We start from the raw sequence: 21345 nt of genomic DNA on the forward strand, positions 1-21345 counted from the left end.
CCACACACGTACACACATCCACACGAACACTCACGTGCTCTCACATGCACACACACGGGCACATTCGCACGCATACTCACACCATCACACACTTACATTCACACTCACAGAACACTAACATGTTCACCTCCCACACACATTCACATACTTATACACATGCCCACACACACACACACGCACTCGGGCAGATGGCCCACTGAGGCGACAGGTACAATAGCAAGCCCTGGGAAGCAGCAGAGTTGCCCTTGACGGTGGAGAAATGGGGGACCCCTTCCTGTGCCCCCCAGCCACTGCCTCCTTCATCACTCTGAGCACCAGTCTCCTCAGATGCAAAGAGGAGCAAAATGCTTCTGCTGAGGAAAGCAGCCAGGGGAGCACATGCAAGGCTGGGGGGAGGGGCTGTCTCTCAGGGCAGGACCCCAGACCATCACATGTCCCCAGGCCACTTCCAGATGATGACCCAGCCCTCTGGTCCAGCATGAGGGCAAACCTAATGGCCAAACCTCACAGCCCCACCGTGCCCTCACTCATGGTGCCAACCCATTGCCAATCGGTGCCCGACACAGGGACCAGGAAGGCCTCGGTCAGAGACAATCCAAGACCCCAGCTACAACCCTCTTGCAGCCATGTAGCCAGCTGGTGACGGACAGAGGCCAAAGGGCATTCTCCCACTCTGGTTCCAAGGCACTGCCCCCAGGCCACAAAGAGGGAGCCGGTGAAAAAATAATCTGGAAGTCTCAGAGGGCCCCAAGATCAGAATGGGTCAGCAGAGACACTGTGGGGAGCCACCGTGCTTCCTGGACAGACACCGAGGACCTCAGCTGAGGAGGGAGGGGCCTGCTCCTTTCCCTCTCCCTGCCTGGCAGTTAGTGTAAAGGCAGGACCAACAGGCACAGCCCCTAGACTTGGTGCAGAGATGAGCTCTGTAGGTCCAAGCGTGAGGGTTTCCTGACAAATACTCATCTTTGGGAAGGACCCGTGAGAAGCCTGGTGGGGGGGCTGTCTTTGAGGTGCCCCATGTCAGCGAGAACTTTCTCAGCCTAAGTGGTCTGGCAGGAAGTGGCTGCTGGGAGGTGGGAGCCCACCCAGGAAAATCCCACGGACCTGCTGGTGGACACGGAGCCTCCATTTCTCAGAGGCGATGATGTGTGTGGGGGGGTCACGCACCGGGCCCCCCTCACGCCCCCGCTTCCGCAGAGCATCCACCTCAGTTTCCTGCGCACCGTGCCGCCCTACTCCCACCAGTCGAGCGTCTGGTTCGAGATGATGCGCGTCTACAGCTGGAACCACATCATCCTTCTGGTCAGCGACGACCACGAGGGCCGCGCGGCGCAGAAGCGCCTGGAGACGCTGCTGGAGGAGCGCGAGTCCAAGGTGAGACCCGGGCGGCAGAGGGGCGCCTCGCGCAGCAGGAGGCGCGCAGCGGCGGCCTGCGCTGTGTCTGTGGCCGTGTGTGAACACCTTCTCTTTCCATCATGCATGGTCAGCACCACCACGTCTGGCGAGCGCCCGCCCCAGCCTGTCCTCGGCTCATTTCACTTGCTTCTGCCATTAGTCGAAATCTCCTTCGTGTCAGTCAGTTTCTGCGGGGCGAGGGCAGGACCACCTGGAGCTCCGCAAACACCCCGCCCCGCCCACCCCACCCCTCCTCCCGGCCCGCAGCACCCTGCCGGACCCTCCCCTTTTGCCCCTCGCCCATCCACAGCGGCCTCCCCAAGAACTCCCTTTCAGGGATGGCGACCACTCACCAAGCCCCCTCCCAAAGCACCCAGTCCCCTCCCTGCCGTGACCCATTCCGTGTCCTCACGCTGGCCTCACCTCCCCACAGCCCTCCACCTCACAGCAGCCCACCCCCTCCCCAAAGCCCCATCCAGGCCCTACGGCCCCCAGCCTGGGCCCTTCCCCCTCCTCACCTCTCAGCACAGGGATGGGCTTGCCTGGGGACCAGTTAGATGCCTGAGTCTAGGACACACTGACCACCCTCCCCCTGCCCCAGCCCCACCCCCACTTTGTAGGGTTGCTGAGAGACTACAGTGCCGATTTCTGGGGGTCCAGGTGACCCCCTTCCCCTTCCTTGCCTGCCCCCACTGCCAACCTGAGAAGGAGCTGGTGCTCACCACAGGCCCAGGGTGAGCCTTCACCCAGCCTAGAGCCCGGGCGCTCAGCCCAGGTCGGGTGGAGACACAGCTGGGCAGAGAGGGAGGGAGGCCAGGCTGGGGGGTGCCTGGGGAGGCCAGGCCAGGGGGGTGGGGAGCATGTTCTCTGTGAAGTCGGAGCTGGCTTCAAGAAGCTAGTGCCAGCCCCATGGCCTCAAGGCACCACAGAACCCTGAAGGGAATAGAGGGTACTGCTTGGGGGTGAAGTCAGAGGGTCCTGGGGGGCCCTGCTGTGGGGGACTGGCTGAGTCTGGGAGGGAGGGCTGGCTACCAGTGCCTCAGGGCCCCACGCCTCCCGAGATAGCACCCGGCAGGCATGTCGCACTTACACACTCACTAGTCACACCCCTGCACACCCAATCACAAGCGCCCACTCTCACAGGCACATGCAGTCACTCCCAAGACCATCCCATCCCCACACTCCACACCTCCTGCCACAGACTCAGACACACGCCTCCCACAGACCTGCCCGGGCTCTCACATGCAGGCCCGTGGCCCACCAGCTCACACACGTGCGCATGCACAAACACAAATGAATGCTCAGCCAATACTAACCCTCACTCTCGCCCCGTGGGCTTATGTAGATCACTGCTCCCATGTAGATGGCTGTCTCCTAGCACATATATGTACACCCATTCGGGTCATACTCACTCCCCAGTGCACATATGAGTCAAGGGGTGTGCATACACCAGTTAGTGACAACAGAACACACGGACGTCTTAGAAAGGCTGAAGGGAGAACTCAGGGAGGAGGAGGGACAGAGGGACAAGGCATGGCAAAGGGCTTCTCACCCTCCATTGAGGACTGATGTAGGGAGGACCACACAGCAGGTGCATGGCCAGGGGGGGGCCAGCAGGTGGGGCTCCAAAGGGATACATTTGGTGTGGATGCGGACAGGGTCTTCCAAGTGTGACCGTTTCCAAGAGCATAGCCTCATGGCCGGGAGCCTCAGTGGCCCTTTGCCCCCTGGTCCCCCAGTACCGCCCCGGCCCCAGCCCCACCCGGGCCTAGGTGTTTGCGAGCTCCAGGTACGTGCCCACCTGCAGATGTGCCGAGGAGGTGGTGTGATTGCTTTGGCGCCGTCATTTTCAACCGTTTATAATCTTCTTCTGTGTCTGCATATTTTCTCTGTGCACATTATTCATCAGAGTAAAAAAAGGAACTATGAAAACCTCGACCAACTGTCCTATGACAACAAGCGCGGACCCAAGGTATATATGCATGGACGTGCACGCCACCCACCGACTAGGGAGCCGTGGCCTCTGGCACCTCGGCCACCAGGGCTGTTTTCTGGCCCAGCTGAGCCACAGGCCTGAGCAGTGAGGAGAGAGAGGTCATGAGGCAGGCAGTCACAGGCAGGACAGGGCAGGCAAGGGCTGCGTGGGTGCCCACTGCCTGCCCCCCGCAGCCTCCGCCTTGGCCTGTGCCTGACAGGCAGGCACAGCCGCGGCCGCGGGGGAGCTGCTCTTCGGGAAGTGCATGCGAACCTCTGGGACCCCCAGGGTTTCCTCGTGGAACCCAGGAGGGAGCCCGCCCGTGCAGCTGCCCGCCTGCCTGCTGGGGTCCGGGCCGTTCCTGCAGGGGCCTGTGGAGTCGGGCCTGCGATGTTCTCCCGTGGTTTTGGAAGAGTCAGCCCCATCTTTGCTCCCAGTTGCATTCCAAAACTCTTCTAGTTCCTGTCCGCTGCACGCTCTTTCTGAGTCTCAGCCCACTTCAGCTTGCATGCTCAGTGCAAAGAGGACAGGAGTGGCAGTGGAGAGAGATGCTGAGAGCAGAAAGCAGTGTAGGAGAGCAAGCAGGCTGAAGAAAGGACGAGCGAGGCCAGGCCAGGCCAGGAGCCAGGAAGGCAGGTGGACAGCACAGGTGGCAGGTGCAGGCCGGGCAGCCCTAGCTGAGCTGCCTCGGTGTTCCTAGAGGCTGCGGCCCAACTCTCGCCCCTGAGGCGCTGTGTCCCCTGCCCCGGCCACCTGCTAATGCTCCTGCTCGCACCACAGGCGGAGAAGGTGCTGCAGTTCGATCCGGGGACCAAGAACGTAACAGCCCTGCTGATGGAGGCAAGGGAGCTGGAGGCCCGGGTCATCATCCTCTCTGCCAGGTAAGGCCGCGTTGGGTCCCTCCAACTCACCCAGGGCTGCTCCTGGCCAGGGCCAGGGGCACCGTTGGGCTGAAGTTCAGCTTCAGCTTCCAAAACGCCCTTGCCTAGGAGAGCCCTCACCATGTATACCTGGTGACCTGGCAACCTGGAATATGGAATGCCTACCTGTCCATCCCTCCCTGGCTCCTTCCTCAGTCACCTGCTGCCATTTGCCCTGAGCTGGGCTTTGGGGGTGTGGTTTGGATAAGCCCCTGCCTTAGGAAAGCAAACACAGCCCTGGCTATTGATGGGGTGACACAGTGCTCTGGAAGTGAGCATCAGAGGAAAGGGGCCCAGACAAGTGACGTGGGGGTGTGCAAGTGAAGTGACGTGAGGGTGTGCGAGGGAAGGCCCCCAGCAGGGAGAGGGCCAGAATCCCAGGACTGGAGGACTGGGGCAGTTGAAGTGGGAACCAATTAAGGACTCATGAAAACCAGGCTACCCTTGGACAGGGATCAGCCAACAGTGACAATCTCCCTATTTGCAAACAGCTAAGTTCTGAGAAGGGAAAGGCCAGGCCACCAGAATAGAAAAAGGAAGAGCCCCACCCTCCTGAGACAGACAGGAGGACCTGGGTGGATCCACCCTACTGTCCTCCCTGTTCTAGAAAGTGTGCTGGGCTCCAATAGTGTGGAGAAAAACAGCAGGGGTCACTCCGCTCAGAGACACACCCCCAAATGCTGCTGTCCTGCAGGCCAGAAAGAACCAGCAATACTCTGAGTCCCAGGGCGGGTGTCCTCTTCCACATACAGTCAACAAACCTCTAGCTCAGAGCCAGGTGCACTCCCTCCTCCCAGCGTAGAGCACAGTGTAGGGCCAACGGGGTTTCTCCGGTTAGAAGGCAGGAAGCAGCTCCACTCCCCTGCCCACACAGGTGCGACAAGAAGGAGCTAATCCGCCACTGGGGCTCAGAGTCACGAGTTACTTGCCCATGCTGACCATCCAACCGTGGGCACTGTGGGGAGGGCTTAAAGAGAATGGTTTAAGGAGGTGCCCAAGCACGGTCAGGGTGCTGCACAACCTCTTCTGGTGCAAGCCGCGCCCAGAGAAAAAAACTCCACTTAGAGCAAGCCCTGCCCAGATAGGGCCCCCTCCCAGAGCAAGCCCCGCCCATAACAAGCCCCGCCTACAGAAAACCTCCACTTAGAGCAAGCCCAACCCAAATCTAGCGCCCAAAGGAGCCCCACCCAGGGAAAGTCTCTCCACACCCTCTCTTTTTTTCCCCCCTTCTGCCCCCTCCCGCCCCCGCCACTCCGGTTCAAGCCTGTTGTTTCTCCGTCCAGTCCAGTTGTGTAGGACACAGATCCCTGGCCCCTGCTGAGGAAGACTGAGAGGATGTGGTGGGATAAAAGGATGGATAGGTGGGTGCACCAATGGGCAGACAGATGGGCAAATGGTGACTAGTGATCAGAAGACTCCTTTATCCAGGACAGAGAACTGAAGGAACCCACTACCCCAAAGAATAGGTGTTCAACTGTTGGGCACTTTTACAAAGGATCGGGTCACACCAAACTAGACCTGCCCAATACGTACACTGTAATTAGAGTGGCCCCCCAGGACATGGGCCAGAAAGCCACATGTAAAACCAACCTCGGAACCCCGCCACTCCCAGCTCCAGCAGAGGGCTGGGCACTTCTCTACTGTGTTCCCTCGGGTCAGTGAGGCCATGCGCCATTCACCACAGGCCTGGGGACGCCCCCAGACATGGGCCAAGAGGGTCTTGCCCTGTGTCATTAGCCCCAGGGTCAAGGACAGGTTTGCAGATGTGGCTCCAAACAAGAGGTCAGCCCAAGGAAGGGATATGGTTACAGCAGACAGTTGCACATGCACAACACACACAGAGACATGCTCCAGAACTATGTGCACACCACACGCACCTGAGCACACACCATATACACCACACGCACACACCATATGCACATGCATGCACAACCCTAAACACCCAGGCACCCAGGCACACAGCATATTCACACCACTCACACATACACAGAACACACAATGTGCACATGCTTATACATGTGCACACATCATATACACACATACACACCCATAGACATGCATGCACCATATGTACACCACACACATGCACATGAGACATTCTAACACACATAAATGCACACTTATACACAGACGTATCACACCTACACACAAGCGCATGCACACCACATACGCACATACTCCCTACCAACATCTACAGTGCACACGTGTGCTCATGCACATGCACACACATCACATATATACCACACTACATGCTACACACATGCATATGCCCCACACAGGCACACACACTGCCCACGAGGCACCACACATCACCAGCACCCCCCTTGACTCCAGGCAAGGCCCCGGAGCAGAGGGGCCTGGCTCCCGTGGCACAGGGCAAGCGAGCCCCTCAGCACACCCGGCTCCAGGGGCCCAGGATGGCAAGGCTGTCCTTGCCTGTCCCCTGGGCAGCAGCAGACACTGGGCTTTTTGGCCTTGGCACTCCAACGGGACACATTTTGGCTCCTGCTTCATGTATTTTGCAGGGACCCAATCTTAATTTTTAAACCAATCTTAATTTAGCCAATCTTAATTTTTGCCAATTTCCTATCAACTGCAGAGAATTCATTTCCAAATGTTTCCTTTCTTTCTCCCTGAAATTGTCTTTCTGCGGTCAGCTATTTCCATAAAGCAGTCTGATCAGGATTTCCTCTACAGCCGTGTTACTGATGACATCAATTTTCACAGATACAAGCATAGGTGTGTGTGTCCTTCCAACGAGTCTAATACCACACACCTGAACTGCATCAGGCAGACGGGCTTCTCTGACAAGTTTTGTGAGCACAGTTGGCAGTGGGCACGCTGCGCCCGACACACGTGGTGTTGGTTTTGCTGGGTGATCATGGCTGGATGCCCTCATTTGGGTCACCAGTGTGGCGCTGCCTGGAGCACCTCTATTTGGTGTGGCTTACATCTGACAGTAGCATTGTCATTTAGAGCAAACACTAAAGGTGTTTATTTCTTTGTTGGCTAATCCTTGAGAAAATTAGGGGCAGCCTTAGGCAACCTAGGGCTTCCTGGGTTTCCAGGGTCAGCCACTGTGAAAATAACCCAGCCAATCTGTCCAACACTTTGCACCCGAGGCCCATGCAAAGTGCCTCCCATGGTCCAGGTCCACCTGGGGCCAGGTCCAGCCTGGCAGGAAAGAAAGGGGGGAGTGGAAGGGGACACCCTAGTGGCCCCCACAGCCCCACCAGGCCAAGAGTCCTAGTCCTGACCAGGGAGACCCCTACCCTAGGGGACTAGGTCCACAGGGGCTCATCCATGGGGATGAGGACACTCCAAGATGTCAGGACCATGTGTGCCTGAAAGGCGAGGCCTGTGCTGGGTCCTGCTGGGCAGCAGCCCTGCTGTCTCCAGCAGCTTCTGCTGCCATGCTCAGGCCATTCCCAGGCACCGGGTCCCAACAGCATCTGACCAATCTGGAGAACCCCAGCCCTTCATTTCACCTTTGGACATGGAGAACCAGAGGGAGTGTGGCTTGTTCAGGTTCTGGGGTGCACTGTCCAGGCACAGACCTGACTCTGCCACTTATCACCACTCAAGTGCCTGGGGAGTCTCACTTTCCCCTCCTAACACAGGGTTGGTAGTAATGCCTGCCTCACAGGGATATTGTAAGAATTGAATAAGATGGGTCATGTAAAGCACTTAGAACAGTGCCTGGTACCTGGTGACCAAGTGATCAATCAATAATGATCCATCACCATCACCTTGACCCTGCCCACAAAGGGCAGGTGGCCATCAAGAGAGGCCTGGGAAGCTCTGGGGGGTCAGGGCCCCACCCCATGTCACCTCTATGGGGTCTCCTGGCCTAGGTGCGGGCTAGGGGTGGGGCTAGCATGCCTCAGCTTGTGGTCTTCCCAGGCCTCGCTCGTTCCAGGTGAGGGGCTGGGGAAGAGGTGGGGACAGGAGGAAGTCCTGGGAACCGGAGCAACCTCCTGCCAGCCTTGGGTGGGGGAGGGCTGGAGTCCTGGGCCCGTCACCCCCTCTGCCCCACAGCGAGGACGACGCTGCCACCGTGTACCGCGCAGCCGCGATGCTGAACATGACGGGCTCAGGGTACGTGTGGCTGGTGGGAGAGCGCGAGATCTCGGGGAACGCCCTGCGATACGCCCCAGACGGTGAGTGCTGGTCCTCTCCGGGTCCCGGCGGGCGGGGGTCCCCTACGGGCTCTAAGCAAACGCTCGCCCCAGGCATCATCGGGCTGCAGCTCATCAACGGCAAGAACGAGTCGGCCCACATCAGCGACGCGGTGGGCGTGGTGGCCCAGGCCGTTCACGAGCTCCTGGAGAAGGAGAATATCACCGACCCGCCGCGGGGCTGCGTGGGCAACACCAATATCTGGAAGACCGGGCCGCTCTTCAAGAGGTGGGCGGGGCCGGTCTGCTGGAAGTGGGCGGGGCTCTTAGGAGGTGGGACTAGTCGCTCTTCAGCGGGTGGTCCAGCTACAGGTACAGTCACGTACCCCACTTCCCTCCTTTCCTCCCACTTCCACTCCACTGTGATAATCATCCGCCCTGCTTCCAACACTCACACCAACGCCTCGAATGCAGCTGCTTCCACTGCTCCTGCCCCCAGCTTTTAACACTGCAGCAAACCCTGAAACTCCCCCCCACTTCCCAGGGTGACTGACAGCCCTCCGGACGAGGCTCCTGCTGTAGGCGGGGAGTGGGCTCTTCCAGGGACCCAGGAGGTCAGACAAGGAGCTCAGGGATGGCACGCAAGCCTGTAGAGAGCCAGGGTTGGCCAGAGACCCAAGTGTATAGCCACAGTGGGGCAGGAGTGAGCTGGAAGCGCCCTGGACACCATGCCCCAGGGTGGGCAGGCCCCACCCATCGCCAGATCCCACCCCGGACTGAGGAGCCTGTGCAGGGTCCCTGTCCACCAAGCCCATCATATGAGCACACACACCTGAAGATGCAGGTACGAGCACGTGCACACAGATTCAGAGGCATGGCACACACATGAGTCACAGTATATGCATGGGGGTGCACGCCACACCAAGATTGCGTGTGCACATAGATATGGCCCAAGGGGTGTGCCACATAAACACATGTGTGTGCACATGCAGCGAGACAGAACCTCAATTCTGTCTCCCCCACTCACTGGCAAACCGGCCACTGTGTACTTCCTGGGTGTCTGTCTGCCTCCTTGGCTACTGTGAGGCTCCAACATCCCAACCCACAGAAAGCACTCAGAACAGGGTGTGGCGCCCAGCAGCTGCTCGGTTGTCATAGCTGTGCTGCCTGGTGCAGGCAGACAGACGCGCCACCCGTTGGACTCACAGTTCAAGGGTCCGATGTCCACTGAGGCTGGGGCTGGGGCAGAAGACTGGGCTCAGGCTGCCAGAAGCCCGGAAGTGGGAGCGTCCCTGAGACGCCAACGAGCACTGCCCTCCCCAGAGTGCTGATGTCTTCTAAGTACGCGGATGGGGTCACTGGTCGTGTGGAGTTTAACGAGGACGGGGACCGGAAGTTCGCCAACTACAGCATCATGAACCTGCAGAACCGCAAGCTGGTGCAAGTGGGCATCTATAATGGCACCCATGTAGGTGGGGGTCATGAGGGGGTGGGGGCTGGGGCCTTAGGGTCCTGGGGCCAAGACCCCTGCGTGGCCACCCTCCATCTCATACTCCCACCCCCAGGTCATCCCCAATGACAGGAAGATCATCTGGCCAGGCGGAGAGACAGAGAAGCCCCGAGGGTACCAGATGTCCACCAGGCTGAAGGTGGGGGGCCTGCTGCCCTGCCCCAGCAACCACACCCAGGACACTCCATACACTCCCTCAGACCCAGAGGAGGGCACAGTGAGGCCAGTGAAAGTGACTGAAGGAAGTGGGGACAGGACCAGCACCTGGCTGCCTCCACACGCAGCCACTGACTTCTTAAAAGCACAAACACCTGGTACCTCAGAGGAAGCAGAGACAGCAGGTGGAGGGAGGAGAGGAAGCTGCCAGCCCTCATCCCACGGATCTCTCCAGTGCCCCTTCGGACCCAACCCCACTTAAATCTGGGAAGCTGAGTGGGACAGGACTCCCCTGGGGATGAGCTGATGGGGGACACAGGGCCAGATGGGTGGTCATTCTGTGGACTTCAGCGTCAGCACTCTGTCCTGAGTCCTGGTCCTAGAGATCCACCTACACACTCCTTAGCACTCCTCCAGGTGGTCCTAGCCACCGCCACCGCAGCCTTCACGGCCTCCTGCCATCACTGGGTCCTGCTGTCCTTTCAGCCCTGGCCTCCCTGCAGCATTCCCTGTGGTGACCCTGGACCCAGGGTGGCCTCCTCCCTCACAGCATCTCTTCCCTGGCGACTCTTCCATGATCCTTTGGGCTCATTCCTGGGCGCCCTCTCTCCTCCCAGGGTGCTCTCCCGACAGTCTGTCCCCATGCTGACCCACTCCAGCACCAGGCCCGTACCTTAGATCACCAGAGGCAAGGACCCTAAATTCTGTTGCCCAATCAACCTTCTCCCGGTCAGTGTCCCCAGGGCCTCAAATGTCTCTTGGCTCTGTCTATGTTCTGGGCCCAGCCCATGGCCTCTCACTAGAGCCTTTTGTCACCACACTTCTTGACAGGCAGAGTGAGCTTTCCCCGCAGCTCAGCCAGCATGTGTGGAAAAGTCTAAAAGTAACAGCTTAGTCCCATGCAGGCTGCCAGATGCAGATGGATTGTTACTTTTCTTTCACTGACTTCTTAAAAGCACAAACATATATTGCTTGTCTAACAGAAAAACATGATGAAAGTTGAAAAAGCCAGTAAGCTCTTTGCGGGCCTCCCAAGCCTCAGGGGGAAAAAAGCCAAAATGCTGCCCTCCCTCCCAGCTGAGGATGGGCCTACCCACCGCAAACCCGCCCTCGCTGATACTCCCAGCAGAGGGCGCCTCACACGAATACCTGATCACTGCAGGCTCGGCTCCAACATCACCTCCACTGGGACCCTTCGTCTGCATGCCCCGTAGTTCAGGCCCCTTTGCCCGGATATGTCTTCCACACCCCCAAGCTACGGGCCTCTGAAGGACAGGGAGGAGAGAGAGCCCCGGCATGAACCACAGGGAGCCCCTGGATTGAAGAGGAGGACATGGAAGAGAGGAAGGCATCAGGAGAGAGAGGAAGGGAGAAAGGGGAGATGACCAGACAAGGACTCACTGCTGAGGGGCCGGGGCGATCAGACGAGGGCGACCCCCGGGCCCCAGGGCCCGAGCTGGCTCTGAGCGAATGTCAGTGGCACGCCCATGTCTCATGAAGCAGGCTCTGGGTTAGGACAGGTCGCTGCTCATCCCTGAGAAGTCAGAGAAGGTGCCAGGGGCAGACTGGACATTCCAACAGACTCCTCTGATGGAAGGAGTAATGTGTGAGCCAAGAGCCGAAGGACAAGTGGCCAAGAGAAAGGCAGAGTTTCAGGCAGCCATGTGCCTTCTGAACGCTGAGGAGGTTTGGCCAGTGGGCCCCTCCTGAGGGCCGCAGGCAGATGGTGCCGACAGTGGCGGTTGACCGCCAGGGAGGGTGAGGCTCCAGAAAGGGGCACCGGCTGGAGGGGGAACGCCGTGGATTCGGAGGGGCTTCAGGGGAGTCTGGGTGCTGAGACGAAGTCAGCGCCCCCGGCAGCTGAGGGCGGGTGGTCCAGGCTGGGTCTCTGCCTTCCCCCCCAGATCGTGACAATCCACCAGGAGCCTTTCGTGTACGTCAAGCCCACGCTGAGCGATGGCACGTGCAAGGAGGAGTTCACGGTCAACGGGGACCCCGTCAAGAAAGTGATCTGCACTGGGCCCAACGACACATCGCCGGGCAGCCGTGAGTACGGTGCTGGGGCGCCGGGCACAGACTTGGGGCGGCGCAGCCGGGAGCCCCGTGGTTACCGCCCCTTTCCCCCCACCCCAGCACGCCACACCGTGCCTCAGTGCTGCTACGGCTTCTGCATCGACCTGCTCATCAAGCTGGCGCGGACCATGAACTTCACCTATGAGGTGCACCTGGTGGCCGACGGCAAGTTCGGCACGCAGGAGCGGGTACGCAGGGATCTCTGAGAGCTCGCGCAAGACGAGTCCGGGTGGACAGGGTCTTGCTAGGGGGCAGGGCCTGATGCTGGGCGGAGTCTGGAGCGGGCGTGGCCTTGAGCTAGGGTGGGGTCTGGAGAGGGCGACCCCGGAGGAGGGGCGGGAGACTGTTGCGGGAGTGGCCCGACAGTGTCCGCGTCCCCACTGGCTGTATCGCCCCGCAGGTGAACAACAGCAATAAGAAGGAGTGGAACGGGATGATGGGCGAGCTGCTCAGCGGTCAGGCGGACATGATCGTGGCACCGCTGACCATTAACAACGAGCGCGCGCAGTACATCGAGTTCTCCAAGCCCTTCAAGTACCAGGGCCTGACCATTCTGGTCAAGAAGGTGGGCATGGGTCCGGCGGGTTGAGTGGGGTCCTGGGAGGGCCAAGGAGACGCTGACGGCCGGTCCACCCGCAGGAGATCCCCCGGAGCACGCTGGACTCGTTCATGCAGCCCTTCCAGAGCACGCTGTGGCTGCTGGTGGGGCTGTCGGTGCACGTGGTGGCCGTGATGTTGTACCTGCTGGACCGTTTCAGGTGAGCGCAGCCGGGAGGCCAGACACCTCCACCTGCGGAGCTGGCAGAGCGGGCGAGGGCGTGGCTGCCTTGCCCTCCCTCTCCCGCCCGCCCTCTGCACCCTGCAGCCCCTTCGGCCGGTTCAAGGTGAACAGTGAGGAAGAGGAGGAGGACGCGCTGACCCTGTCTTCGGCCATGTGGTTCTCCTGGGGTGTCCTGCTCAACTCAGGCATCGGAGAAGGTGAGGCCACGCCACACCCACACCCACCCGGTCCGCTCCACTCCTCCGCCGGGAGCTGACCGTCCTCTGCCCGCAGGGGCCCCCCGAAGCTTCTCCGCACGCATCCTGGGTATGGTGTGGGCCGGCTTCGCCATGATCATCGTGGCCTCCTACACCGCCAACCTGGCAGCCTTCCTGGTACTGGACCGACCCGAGGAGCGCATCACCGGCATCAACGACCCGCGGGTGAGGCCCGGCCGGGCTAGCGGAGGGTCTTGACGTCACCGGGAGCCTGCCTCGGGTGGGGCGGGGGAGTAGCTGCGAGCCACGCTCTCTGATCCCGCAGCTGAGGAACCCCTCAGACAAGTTTATCTACGCGACGGTGAAGCAGAGTTCGGTGGACATCTACTTCCGGCGACAGGTGGAGCTGAGCACCATGTACCGGCATATGGAGAAGCACAATTACGAGAGCGCGGCCGAGGCCATCCAGGCCGTGCGGGACAAGTGAGGGCGGGGCCTGCGGGACGAGTGAGGGCGGGGCCTGCGGGACGAGTGAGGGAGGGGCCTGCGGGATGAGTGAGGGTGGAGCCTGTGGGACGATGAGGGCGGAGCCTGCGGGGTGAGAAACGGGTAGCCGGACAAGGTGGAGCGTCCCCCTTACAGGAAAAGTGAGTGTCCAGGCTGGATGAGAACCACGGGATGGGGATGGACGTGAGGTTTCCTGGATAGTAGGACCAAGGAGGGCAAGCATGCAGGTTGAGGGCAGCCCGGCTGAGTAGGACTCCCGTGACATCTGCCCCTGCCCGCAGCAAACTGCATGCCTTCATCTGGGACTCAGCGGTGCTGGAGTTCGAGGCCTCGCAGAAGTGCGACCTGGTAACTACAGGCGAGCTGTTCTTCCGCTCTGGTTTCGGCATCGGCATGCGCAAGGACAGCCCCTGGAAGCAGAACGTCTCCCTGTCCATCCTCAAGTGAGTCTGCCTCACCTGCCATCCCAGCGCTCTTCTTCTCTACTCCCTGAGAGCCTCCCCATCCGAGGCACATGACCCCAACATCGCAGATGCCACCCCTCCCCGACCAGGCCCCGCCCCACTCACACGCCCCGCCCAGGGCCAGCTCCCACCCAACTCACTTGCCCTGCTTAGGCCAGGCTCCAGCAAGGCCCCGCCCCCGCTCACTCGCCCCCCCCCCCTTCACGGCTCCGTCCCGCTCACTAGCCCTGCCCAAGCCCCACCCCAGCCCTCTCCCCGCCCCATCCAAGTCCCTCCCGGCTCACTCGCCTGCCTCCGGTCCAGGTCCCATGAGAACGGCTTCATGGAAGACCTGGACAAAACGTGGGTGCGGTACCAGGAGTGTGACTCGCGCAGCAATGCTCCTGCTACTCTCACCTTTGAGAATATGGCAGGTGGGTTCCCCACCCTCTTCCCTTAACGCCCCTACTGACACTGGGTGGGTTCTCCACGGTCCCTGCAGCCCCGCCAGCCAACAGCTGAGGCTCTGGGTCCTGGACGCAGGGGTCTTCATGCTGGTGGCTGGAGGCATCGTGGCTGGGATCTTCCTGATCTTCATCGAGATTGCCTACAAGCGACACAAGGACGCTCGCCGGAAGCAAATGCAGCTGGCCTTTGCGGCGGTGAACGTGTGGAGAAAGAACCTGCAGGTAGGGCAGGCCACCTTCCGAGACCTGGTGTCCATGGCCCGCCCAGCCCGGGCCCTCCTCCATCCCCACAGGCCGAAGCGCTGGCCCTGACTCCTGGAGCCCATGTGAGCAGGACTGGAGCTAGGAGCCATGGCCAGGGGCAGCGTTGGTGGGGGGCCGCCGGCAGGTGGCCGCCCGCTGCAAAGCCAGGCCAAGGGAGGCCATGCACCCCGCTCCAAGCCTTCGCCTGGCCCCTCTGTCTCCAGAGTCGCCCGCCGGTGCCCATTCCATAGGAAGGCAAACTGAGGCAGGGTAAGACAGGGACCCACCTGGGTGTAGCACGTGAGTCCAAGACGTATTCTGCCCTCGCCGCCCCACACCCCTCCTCAGCACCCTCTGGGGGGCCGGCCCCCTTCCCTGCTGCCCTGCTGTGTCCTGTGCTCCATGACTCCAGGCTGAAGTGGTACAGCTGGCCCTGCCTGGCTCCCCAGGCCATGTCTGTGGGAATTTGCTGCCAGCAGGGGACCAGCTGCACATGGGACAGCCACTGCCCACCTAGGGCAAGGTGGGCAGTGGGGCCGGTGTAGGCCCATGGCTCCTGCCCCACGGTCTAAATCCAGTTTGCTCCATCTCTTCTCTTTCTCTGGGTGCCTCCTCAGAGCCTTCCTCCTGGGATGAAGCTGACATTGCAGAGAGGGAGGGGCCATGGGTGGATGGGTTGCTGGAGCCCCCACACCTCTCATCTGTCCACTCTTGCTCTTGGGACATGGTCACTGCTCTCGCTGGTGGGCACAGGGCCATCCTGGCCATCAGACCCAAGGCCAGGGTCCCGGAAGCTGCCTCTGTTTACCGGTCCAGTTCATCTCGACACCCGCCTTTGGCCCCTTCTCCCCTTCCGGAATCTTGGTGTGCCCCCTCAGGGGTCAGAACGGCTGGCGGGCCGAGGAGGAACTCCTCCAGTGCTCCGAGAGTCCCTCCTCCTTGGGACACCTGTAAACCAGGGCCACCCAGGAGCCAGGGAGCCAGGCGGACTTCCCAGGAAGAGAGCCAGACGGCATCCCCCAAGCCCAGCCCCAGCTCGAGCAAGGTCAGGCCCGACCCGGGCAGGAGCAGAGGCCATCTGCACGTGTCTGGCTGTCGGTCCGTCGGTCCAGCACAGGGAGGCAGTCAGGAGCAAGAGCCCGAGTGACCAGCCAGGCCGGGCAGCGGCCCCCAAGGAGCAGGCGAGGGCAGGTGCGGCCGCCAACCTTAGCTGTCTAATCACTTATACATATTCATTTTAGGATAGAAAGAGTGGTAGAGCAGAGCCCGACCCTAAAAAGAAAGCCACATTTAGGGCTATCACCTCCACCCTGGCTTCCAGCTTCAAGAGACGTAGGTCCTCCAAAGACACGGTAAGGGGAAGAACGCCCAGTCCCCCGTCTCCGACTCTTATCTCGCCCTGCCCCTCCGTGTCTGTGTCCCGTGCATCAGGCGTGCCCTGTCCCCCTTCCTCGTCATCCCACCCCACCCCACCTCTGACTGCTGCGGCCTTCTGCCTTCATCTCTATTTGCCCAGCACACCAGGTCTTCTCTCTCTGACTCCCTAGGCCTCTCTCTCGGTCCTCTTTCCCGCTGGCCCTCACTGGGTCCTCTCTCCCCATGTGTCTCTGCGTTAGTCTGCCCCCCATGCCATGACGCCATGCGCCATCTTGAAGCTGTGTCATGTCGTTGGTCAGCCAGTCAGCCTCACCACCTCGGGGCCATGCCCGGGGCCCCTGGGAGCCCAAAGCCGCCCTGTCCTGGACTCCTCACACATGGGAGGCCACACCACCTCTCTGTCACGTCAGTTTTCTCAGCCTGTCCCAGGGGGGCCTGCTGCCCTCTTACCCTCCCGGCGACATCCATGGAGGGGTGGCTGTGATGTCCCATCCGTCCATGTGTCTGGCTGCCGGCCCCGCCACCCAGACACCTGTGTCTCGTGTCTCACCAGAGCCATGCCCGTTGCATCCCCTGCATGTGGTCTCTGTGTGGGCCGGGGCTGGGGGCCGGGCCTGGCTCCATCTGGGTGGGCGGCTGGGGCTTGGAGTTGGAACAGGTCCCCAGGCACAGGGTACCATCAGGTGGGGGGAGTGGATCAGAGGGGGTGGCTCCCACCCTAGGCTGAGCAGGCGCCCTGCAGAAAGTGTGCCAGCAGCCCCCGGGGGTCTGAGAATGGGTGAGGGTGGCCCTGAAAGTGGTGGCCTGCTGAATGTGGGGCACGGAGACTCCCAGACAAAGGCCCAGGAAGGGAGGCTTCCATGGAGGAGACTAGCACCTCAGCTCCTGAACCCCAACCCCACCCCACAGGACCACGTCAGGGCCAGTCCTTCTGCCTGAGCCCAGAATTCCCTGCCTTCCTGCTTTGGGCAGCTTGTCACCGCACAAGATGTGCACACTCAGATAAAAAGCCCCCAAAACAGACCCAATCTTGCTAGGGGCACCCCGATTCCAGGTGGGGAGTGGGCCCCCCCAGAGACAGTGCAGCCATCGGCTCAGCGGACTCCCAGCAGTTCAGGGGTGGGTATGGCCGAGAGCCCACAGGAGTTATGTTCCAAGGTGGAAGTGGGTTTGCACACAGCCCTCCCCTCCCTCAGTACATGGGAAGAGGGGTGGACCTCCAGGACAGCAGGCTTGGCACAATTCAAAGTGAAGCCACCAGGGTGCCCCAAGCGGGACCTGTGAGGCCTGACCTCTCTGCTGCCCAAGAGGAGCTGGGCACAGGGATGGTGGGTGGACAGTGAGGGTCCGTGGGGCTGAAGCACAGGCTGGACCATCCAAGTCTGGGAAAGCGGGCAGAGTCTGAGCCAGGGGCCCTGCAATGGGTGTAGAAAGAGGTTAAGAGTGAAGGGCCAGAGAGGAGTAGGTGTGGGGCAGTCCTCGGCTAGTGGATATTCCCAACAGACAGTATTTTTGAGGAAGGCAGATGAAAGGAGAAGCACAAAGTCCCACAGGCATTTTCTGAGGGTGTCACTGAGTCCTGCTACCCTGATCCCGCCCAGAGCAGACATGCATGCTCCTTAGCAAGTCCAGGTGCAACTCAGAGACCCTCTCAGTGCCTGCCCGGGGACACACTCCCAGCGGAGGCTTCATGCGAGCCTCCCTGGGCACCAGGGACCATCTTCCAGGCCAGCCACGGCCCCCTGTGGCATCTGGGACTAGCCCTTCCCTGCAAGGGTGACTGGGGGCCCTGCAAGCTGGGGATGGGCTGGGCGGGGGAGGGCAGCCCAGCTCCCACCCTGTTTCGGCTGGGCACCTGCTTGGAGGGAGGCTTGGGTGGGGGGCTCTGTCGGGATGGGTGGGGTCGGTCCCGCTGCTGAGATCCTCTGCCCCTGTCCTGTGGCCGGTCAGGGCCAGGGTGGCACTGGGCGCTCAGGGCTGGGGTCCCTGGCAGCCAGCGGGGCCAGCGGGTATTGATTCTTGGTTCTTATTTATAGAGCACCGGGGGTGGACGCGGCGCTTTGCAAAACCAAAAAGACACAGTGCTGCCGCGACGCGCTATTGAGAGGGAGGAGGGCCAGCTGCAGATGTGTGCCCGTCATAGGGAGAGCTGAGAAGCCCTGCCCGCCCTCCTCTGCCCCCCTCCCCCGCAGACAGACAGACAGACGGACGGGACAGCGGCCCGGCCCACGCAGAGTCCCGGAGCACGACGGGGTCAGGGGGAGGAGCGCCCCCCAGCCTCCCCCAGGCCGCGCCCGCCTGCCCGCCGGTCGGCGGCTGGCCGGCCCACCCGTCCAGGCCCCGCGAGTGCCCTCGAGCGTCGGGCTAACGGGCGCCTTGTCTGTGTATTTCTATTTTGCAGCAGTACCATCCCACTGATATCACGGGCCCGCTCAACCTCTCAGATCCCTCGGTCAGCACCGTGGTGTGAGGCCCCCCGGAGGCGCCCACCTGCCCAGTTAGCCCGGCCAAGGACACTGATGGGTCCTGCTGCTCGGGAAGGCCTGAGGGAAGCCCACTCGCCCGAGACTGCCCACCCTGGGCCTCCCGTCCATCCATCCGCCCTGCTGCCTGGCGGGCAGCCCCTGTTGGACCGAGGCGCCGAGCAGAGCGGCTGAGGACGGGCCAGAGCTGAGCTGGCTGGGCAGGGCCGCAGGGTGCTCCGGCAGAGGCAGGGCGCTGGGGTCTCTGAGCAGTGGGGAGAAGGGCTAACCTGGCCCCAGGCAGAGGGGCTTGGAGCAGAGACTGACGCCCCATCCTCCCCAGCCACCACCAGAGCCACGGTCGGGGCCTGTGGCCCCTGCTGGCTGGGTCACCCCCTGCTGCAGCGCCAACTCCGCACAGCCTCGGATCCACTCCTTCTCCTCTTCTTACCCTCCCCTTTCTCCGCTTGACCCCGTTCACTGAACTGGCTCTGCCCTTCCCCAAGGGCAGAGCCTGACTCCCCAGCAGGCAGCGGCTTCCCAGGGCCTTGCTCCGCCTCCTTCCCGCTGCCTCCGACCTTCTCCAGACTCCGAGGATTGAGCCTTCTCTTCGCCTCCTCCGGCATGCAGCCCAACATGGGCTTCCCCATTCTCTGGCTCGGGACTGTCCTCAGCCCTGCGCGCCACCTTGTACAGGCCCAGCCCTTCCCGTGTCCGAGCCCGTGCCTTCCCCTGCGGCCCATGCGCAGCCGCACGCTGACCCTCCGCCCCAGGGGCCTGGCGCGCACCGCACCGTTCCCCTGACCCGGTGTGTGCAGTGGTGATGCCTAAAAGAATGTCACGAGATGTTCGGTCTGTGTCGCTTGTTGACGCCTGCAGGGGCTGTGAAGGAGGGCAGGGGAGAAGGGAAAGATTGGAGGGCAGCCGCGGCCCATTCAGACTTGGGCGGCGGCAGCGGGGCTCCCAGGGTCTGCAGGCGAGGCCCAGCCGGCGTCGGAGTTCAGAGGTCGCCTCCGCGGGCGGCTGGCGGCGGCGCGGCGCCTGCGGCGCGCGCGGCAGGCGGTGAACACCGAGCCCAGCGCTAGGCAGGTGGCCAGGCTGGTGAGGAAGGAGACCGGCCCGAGCGCGTAGATCACCGCCAGGTCCCACGGTGCGAGTGGCTGCCCGCAGTGGCTGAAGGCGGCGTCGGAGAAGGCGGTCAAGGAGCTGAGCGTCAGGCGCCCCGGCGACACGCAGACCAATGTCTCGGCTTCTGCAGGACATGGGCACGGGGTCAAGCAGCGGCGGGGCAGCTGCAGTGACCTCCCCGGCCCGCCTGCGCCCCGAGGGCTCACCTGGCGCTGGCTGCGGGTGCCGGCGCAGCCAGGCGCAGAGCGGGCGCAGCGCGCAGCCGCAGGCCCAGGGGTTGCCGCGCAGGCGCAGCGCGTTGAGAGACGGCAGGCCGGCCAGCAGGTTGGGTGCGAGCTCAGACAGCTCGTTGTCCTGCAAGCTGAGCGCGTGCAGCAGCGGGAGTGCACCCAACGCCGCGGGTTCCAGGAGCACCAACCGGTTGTTGGCTAGAGAGAGGGCGCGCAGCGCGCGCAGCGACGCGAAGGTACCAGGCGCCAGCGCCTCCAGCTGGTTGGCGCTGAGGTCGAGCTGCTGCAGCGCGCCCAGGCCCCAAAAGGCCCGCGCGTGCACCCAGCGCAGCCCATTCTCGCGCAGGTCCAGGTGCCGCAGCGCGTCAGAGCCCACGAAGGCTCGGGACGGCAGCGCGCGCACGTGGTTGTGGTCCAGCAGCAGCGCGCGCACACGCCGACTCAGGCCCACGGGCACCGCGGACAGCGCTCTTCCCGAGCAGTTGGCCTGGCCGCCCGGCTCGCACGCGCACGCCTCGGGGCAGTCGGGGGAGCCCGGGGTTGCCGTGGGGGTGGCTGCGACGGGCACTTGAGCCCAGATTGGCCACAGCGACAGCAGCAGCAGTAACACCGGCGGCGGGCGCCGCGACAGAAAGGAGGGACTCGGCATGGGAGCAGCCTTGGGACCCGCGGTGGAAGGCCTGCTGCTCGCGTGTCCCTGGGGACCGTCCGTACCTGCGGCGCTGGTACAAATAACTCTCCGGCCCGAGCGCTGGCAGTTCCTGTCCCGCGGCTGGTCCCGCCTAGGGCGGGGCTGGGCACTTAGCCAGCTCGCAGCACCTGTCCGGAGCTCGGAGCTCGGGGCTCCTCTTGGCTCCACGTCAGAAGCAGTGCTGACAAGTCGCCTTCGCCCCCTGCGTAATCCACCATCCGCTGAAGCCTGAGCAGCTGGATCTCACACACACTCCCACACACACACCACCCACCATGGATGCAACACAGAACGGGACCCAGTGGGCCCTGCCCCTCACCCCAGTTTCCAGCTCAGAGAAGTGAGCCCAGTGCACATACAGTGCCCCCTCCATGGGATGGACCCATCCCCATGGTGCATGATTGGTGGGGGCATGAGCACATGATGGGGGCCTGAGCCCAGGGGATAGGCTATTAGGCTGTGTGGGGAGGCAGTCATCCCCCTAAGAACTTTCCTGGAATCTCAAGGGGACAGTGTAGGTGGGGCAGGGGCACCAGCCCAAGTCCTCGTGTCAAGCGCTGCTCCCTCTGGAGTGGCACAGTTGAAACGTCCTGTACTGGGGTTTTCTGAGGGTGGGGTGGGGGCGGGGTGGACAGGGGCTCAGAATCCCTGCCAGCTTCATGGGACAGAGCA

At 62.1% G+C, this 21345-nt stretch overlaps 2 protein-coding genes across 11 annotated transcripts in view; one reads left to right on the top strand and one right to left on the bottom strand.

Moving 5' to 3' along the window:
* GRIN1 (glutamate ionotropic receptor NMDA type subunit 1) overlaps positions 1 to 19470 on the top strand; it is a 22884-nt gene extending 3414 nt beyond the window's left edge. Inside the window, exons 3-21 of one of the 9 annotated variants that reach the window (XM_019756777.2) lie at positions 1198 to 1374; positions 3305 to 3367; positions 4151 to 4251; positions 8329 to 8450; positions 8523 to 8697; positions 9732 to 9876; positions 9974 to 10057; positions 11979 to 12120; positions 12208 to 12335; positions 12548 to 12712; positions 12787 to 12905; positions 13013 to 13125; positions 13202 to 13350; positions 13451 to 13608; positions 13914 to 14075; positions 14400 to 14509; positions 14619 to 14764; positions 16027 to 16137; positions 18199 to 19470. In XM_019756777.2, coding sequence (XP_019612336.2) covers positions 1198 to 1374; positions 3305 to 3367; positions 4151 to 4251; positions 8329 to 8450; positions 8523 to 8697; positions 9732 to 9876; positions 9974 to 10057; positions 11979 to 12120; positions 12208 to 12335; positions 12548 to 12712; positions 12787 to 12905; positions 13013 to 13125; positions 13202 to 13350; positions 13451 to 13608; positions 13914 to 14075; positions 14400 to 14509; positions 14619 to 14764; positions 16027 to 16137; positions 18199 to 18315 — 2487 coding nt within the window. In that variant the 3' untranslated portion in view covers positions 18316 to 19470. Of the gene's footprint in view, positions 1 to 1197; positions 1375 to 3304; positions 3368 to 4150; positions 4252 to 8328; positions 8451 to 8522; positions 8698 to 9731; positions 9877 to 9973; positions 10058 to 11978; positions 12121 to 12207; positions 12336 to 12547; positions 12713 to 12786; positions 12906 to 13012; positions 13126 to 13201; positions 13351 to 13450; positions 13609 to 13913; positions 14076 to 14399; positions 14510 to 14618; positions 14765 to 15009; positions 15062 to 16026; positions 16138 to 18198 lie in introns of those variants that run through there. The other 8 variants (XM_019756778.2, XM_019756782.2, XM_019756781.2 and 5 more) reach the window with 8 other exon arrangements.
* LRRC26 (leucine rich repeat containing 26) lies at positions 19438 to 20764 on the bottom strand. 2 transcript variants are annotated; one of them, XM_074331416.1, is made up of 2 exons: positions 19959 to 20740; positions 19438 to 19873 (listed from the first exon to the last, which is right to left on the bottom strand). In XM_074331416.1, the coding sequence occupies exons 1-2, from the start codon at positions 20629 to 20631 to the stop codon at positions 19560 to 19562; spliced, it is 987 nt and encodes a 328-aa protein (XP_074187517.1). In that variant the 5' UTR covers positions 20632 to 20740; the 3' UTR covers positions 19438 to 19559. The 2 variants fall into 2 exon arrangements, with proteins under 2 accessions (XP_074187517.1, XP_019612346.2); XM_019756787.2 differs by having other exon boundaries at positions 19439 to 19876; positions 19959 to 20764.
* Positions 20765 to 21345: the final 581 nt, after the last annotated feature.

The sequence above is a fragment of the Rhinolophus sinicus genome, linkage group LG04 (assembly GCF_036562045.2).
Source record: "Rhinolophus sinicus isolate RSC01 linkage group LG04, ASM3656204v1, whole genome shotgun sequence".
NCBI classification, from domain to species: domain Eukaryota; kingdom Metazoa; phylum Chordata; class Mammalia; order Chiroptera; family Rhinolophidae; genus Rhinolophus; species Rhinolophus sinicus.

Bases quoted from the DNA above. Each gene is read 5' to 3' on its own strand.
- LRRC26 (XM_019756787.2), bottom strand. From the start codon at position 20,631: ATGCCGAGTCCCTCCTTTCTGTCGCGGCGCCCGCCGCCGGTGTTACTG. The intron at 19,877-19,958 runs GTGAGCCCTCGG...CATGTCCTGCAG, and splicing joins GCACCCGCAGCCAGCGCCAG to AAGCCGAGACATTGGTCTGC.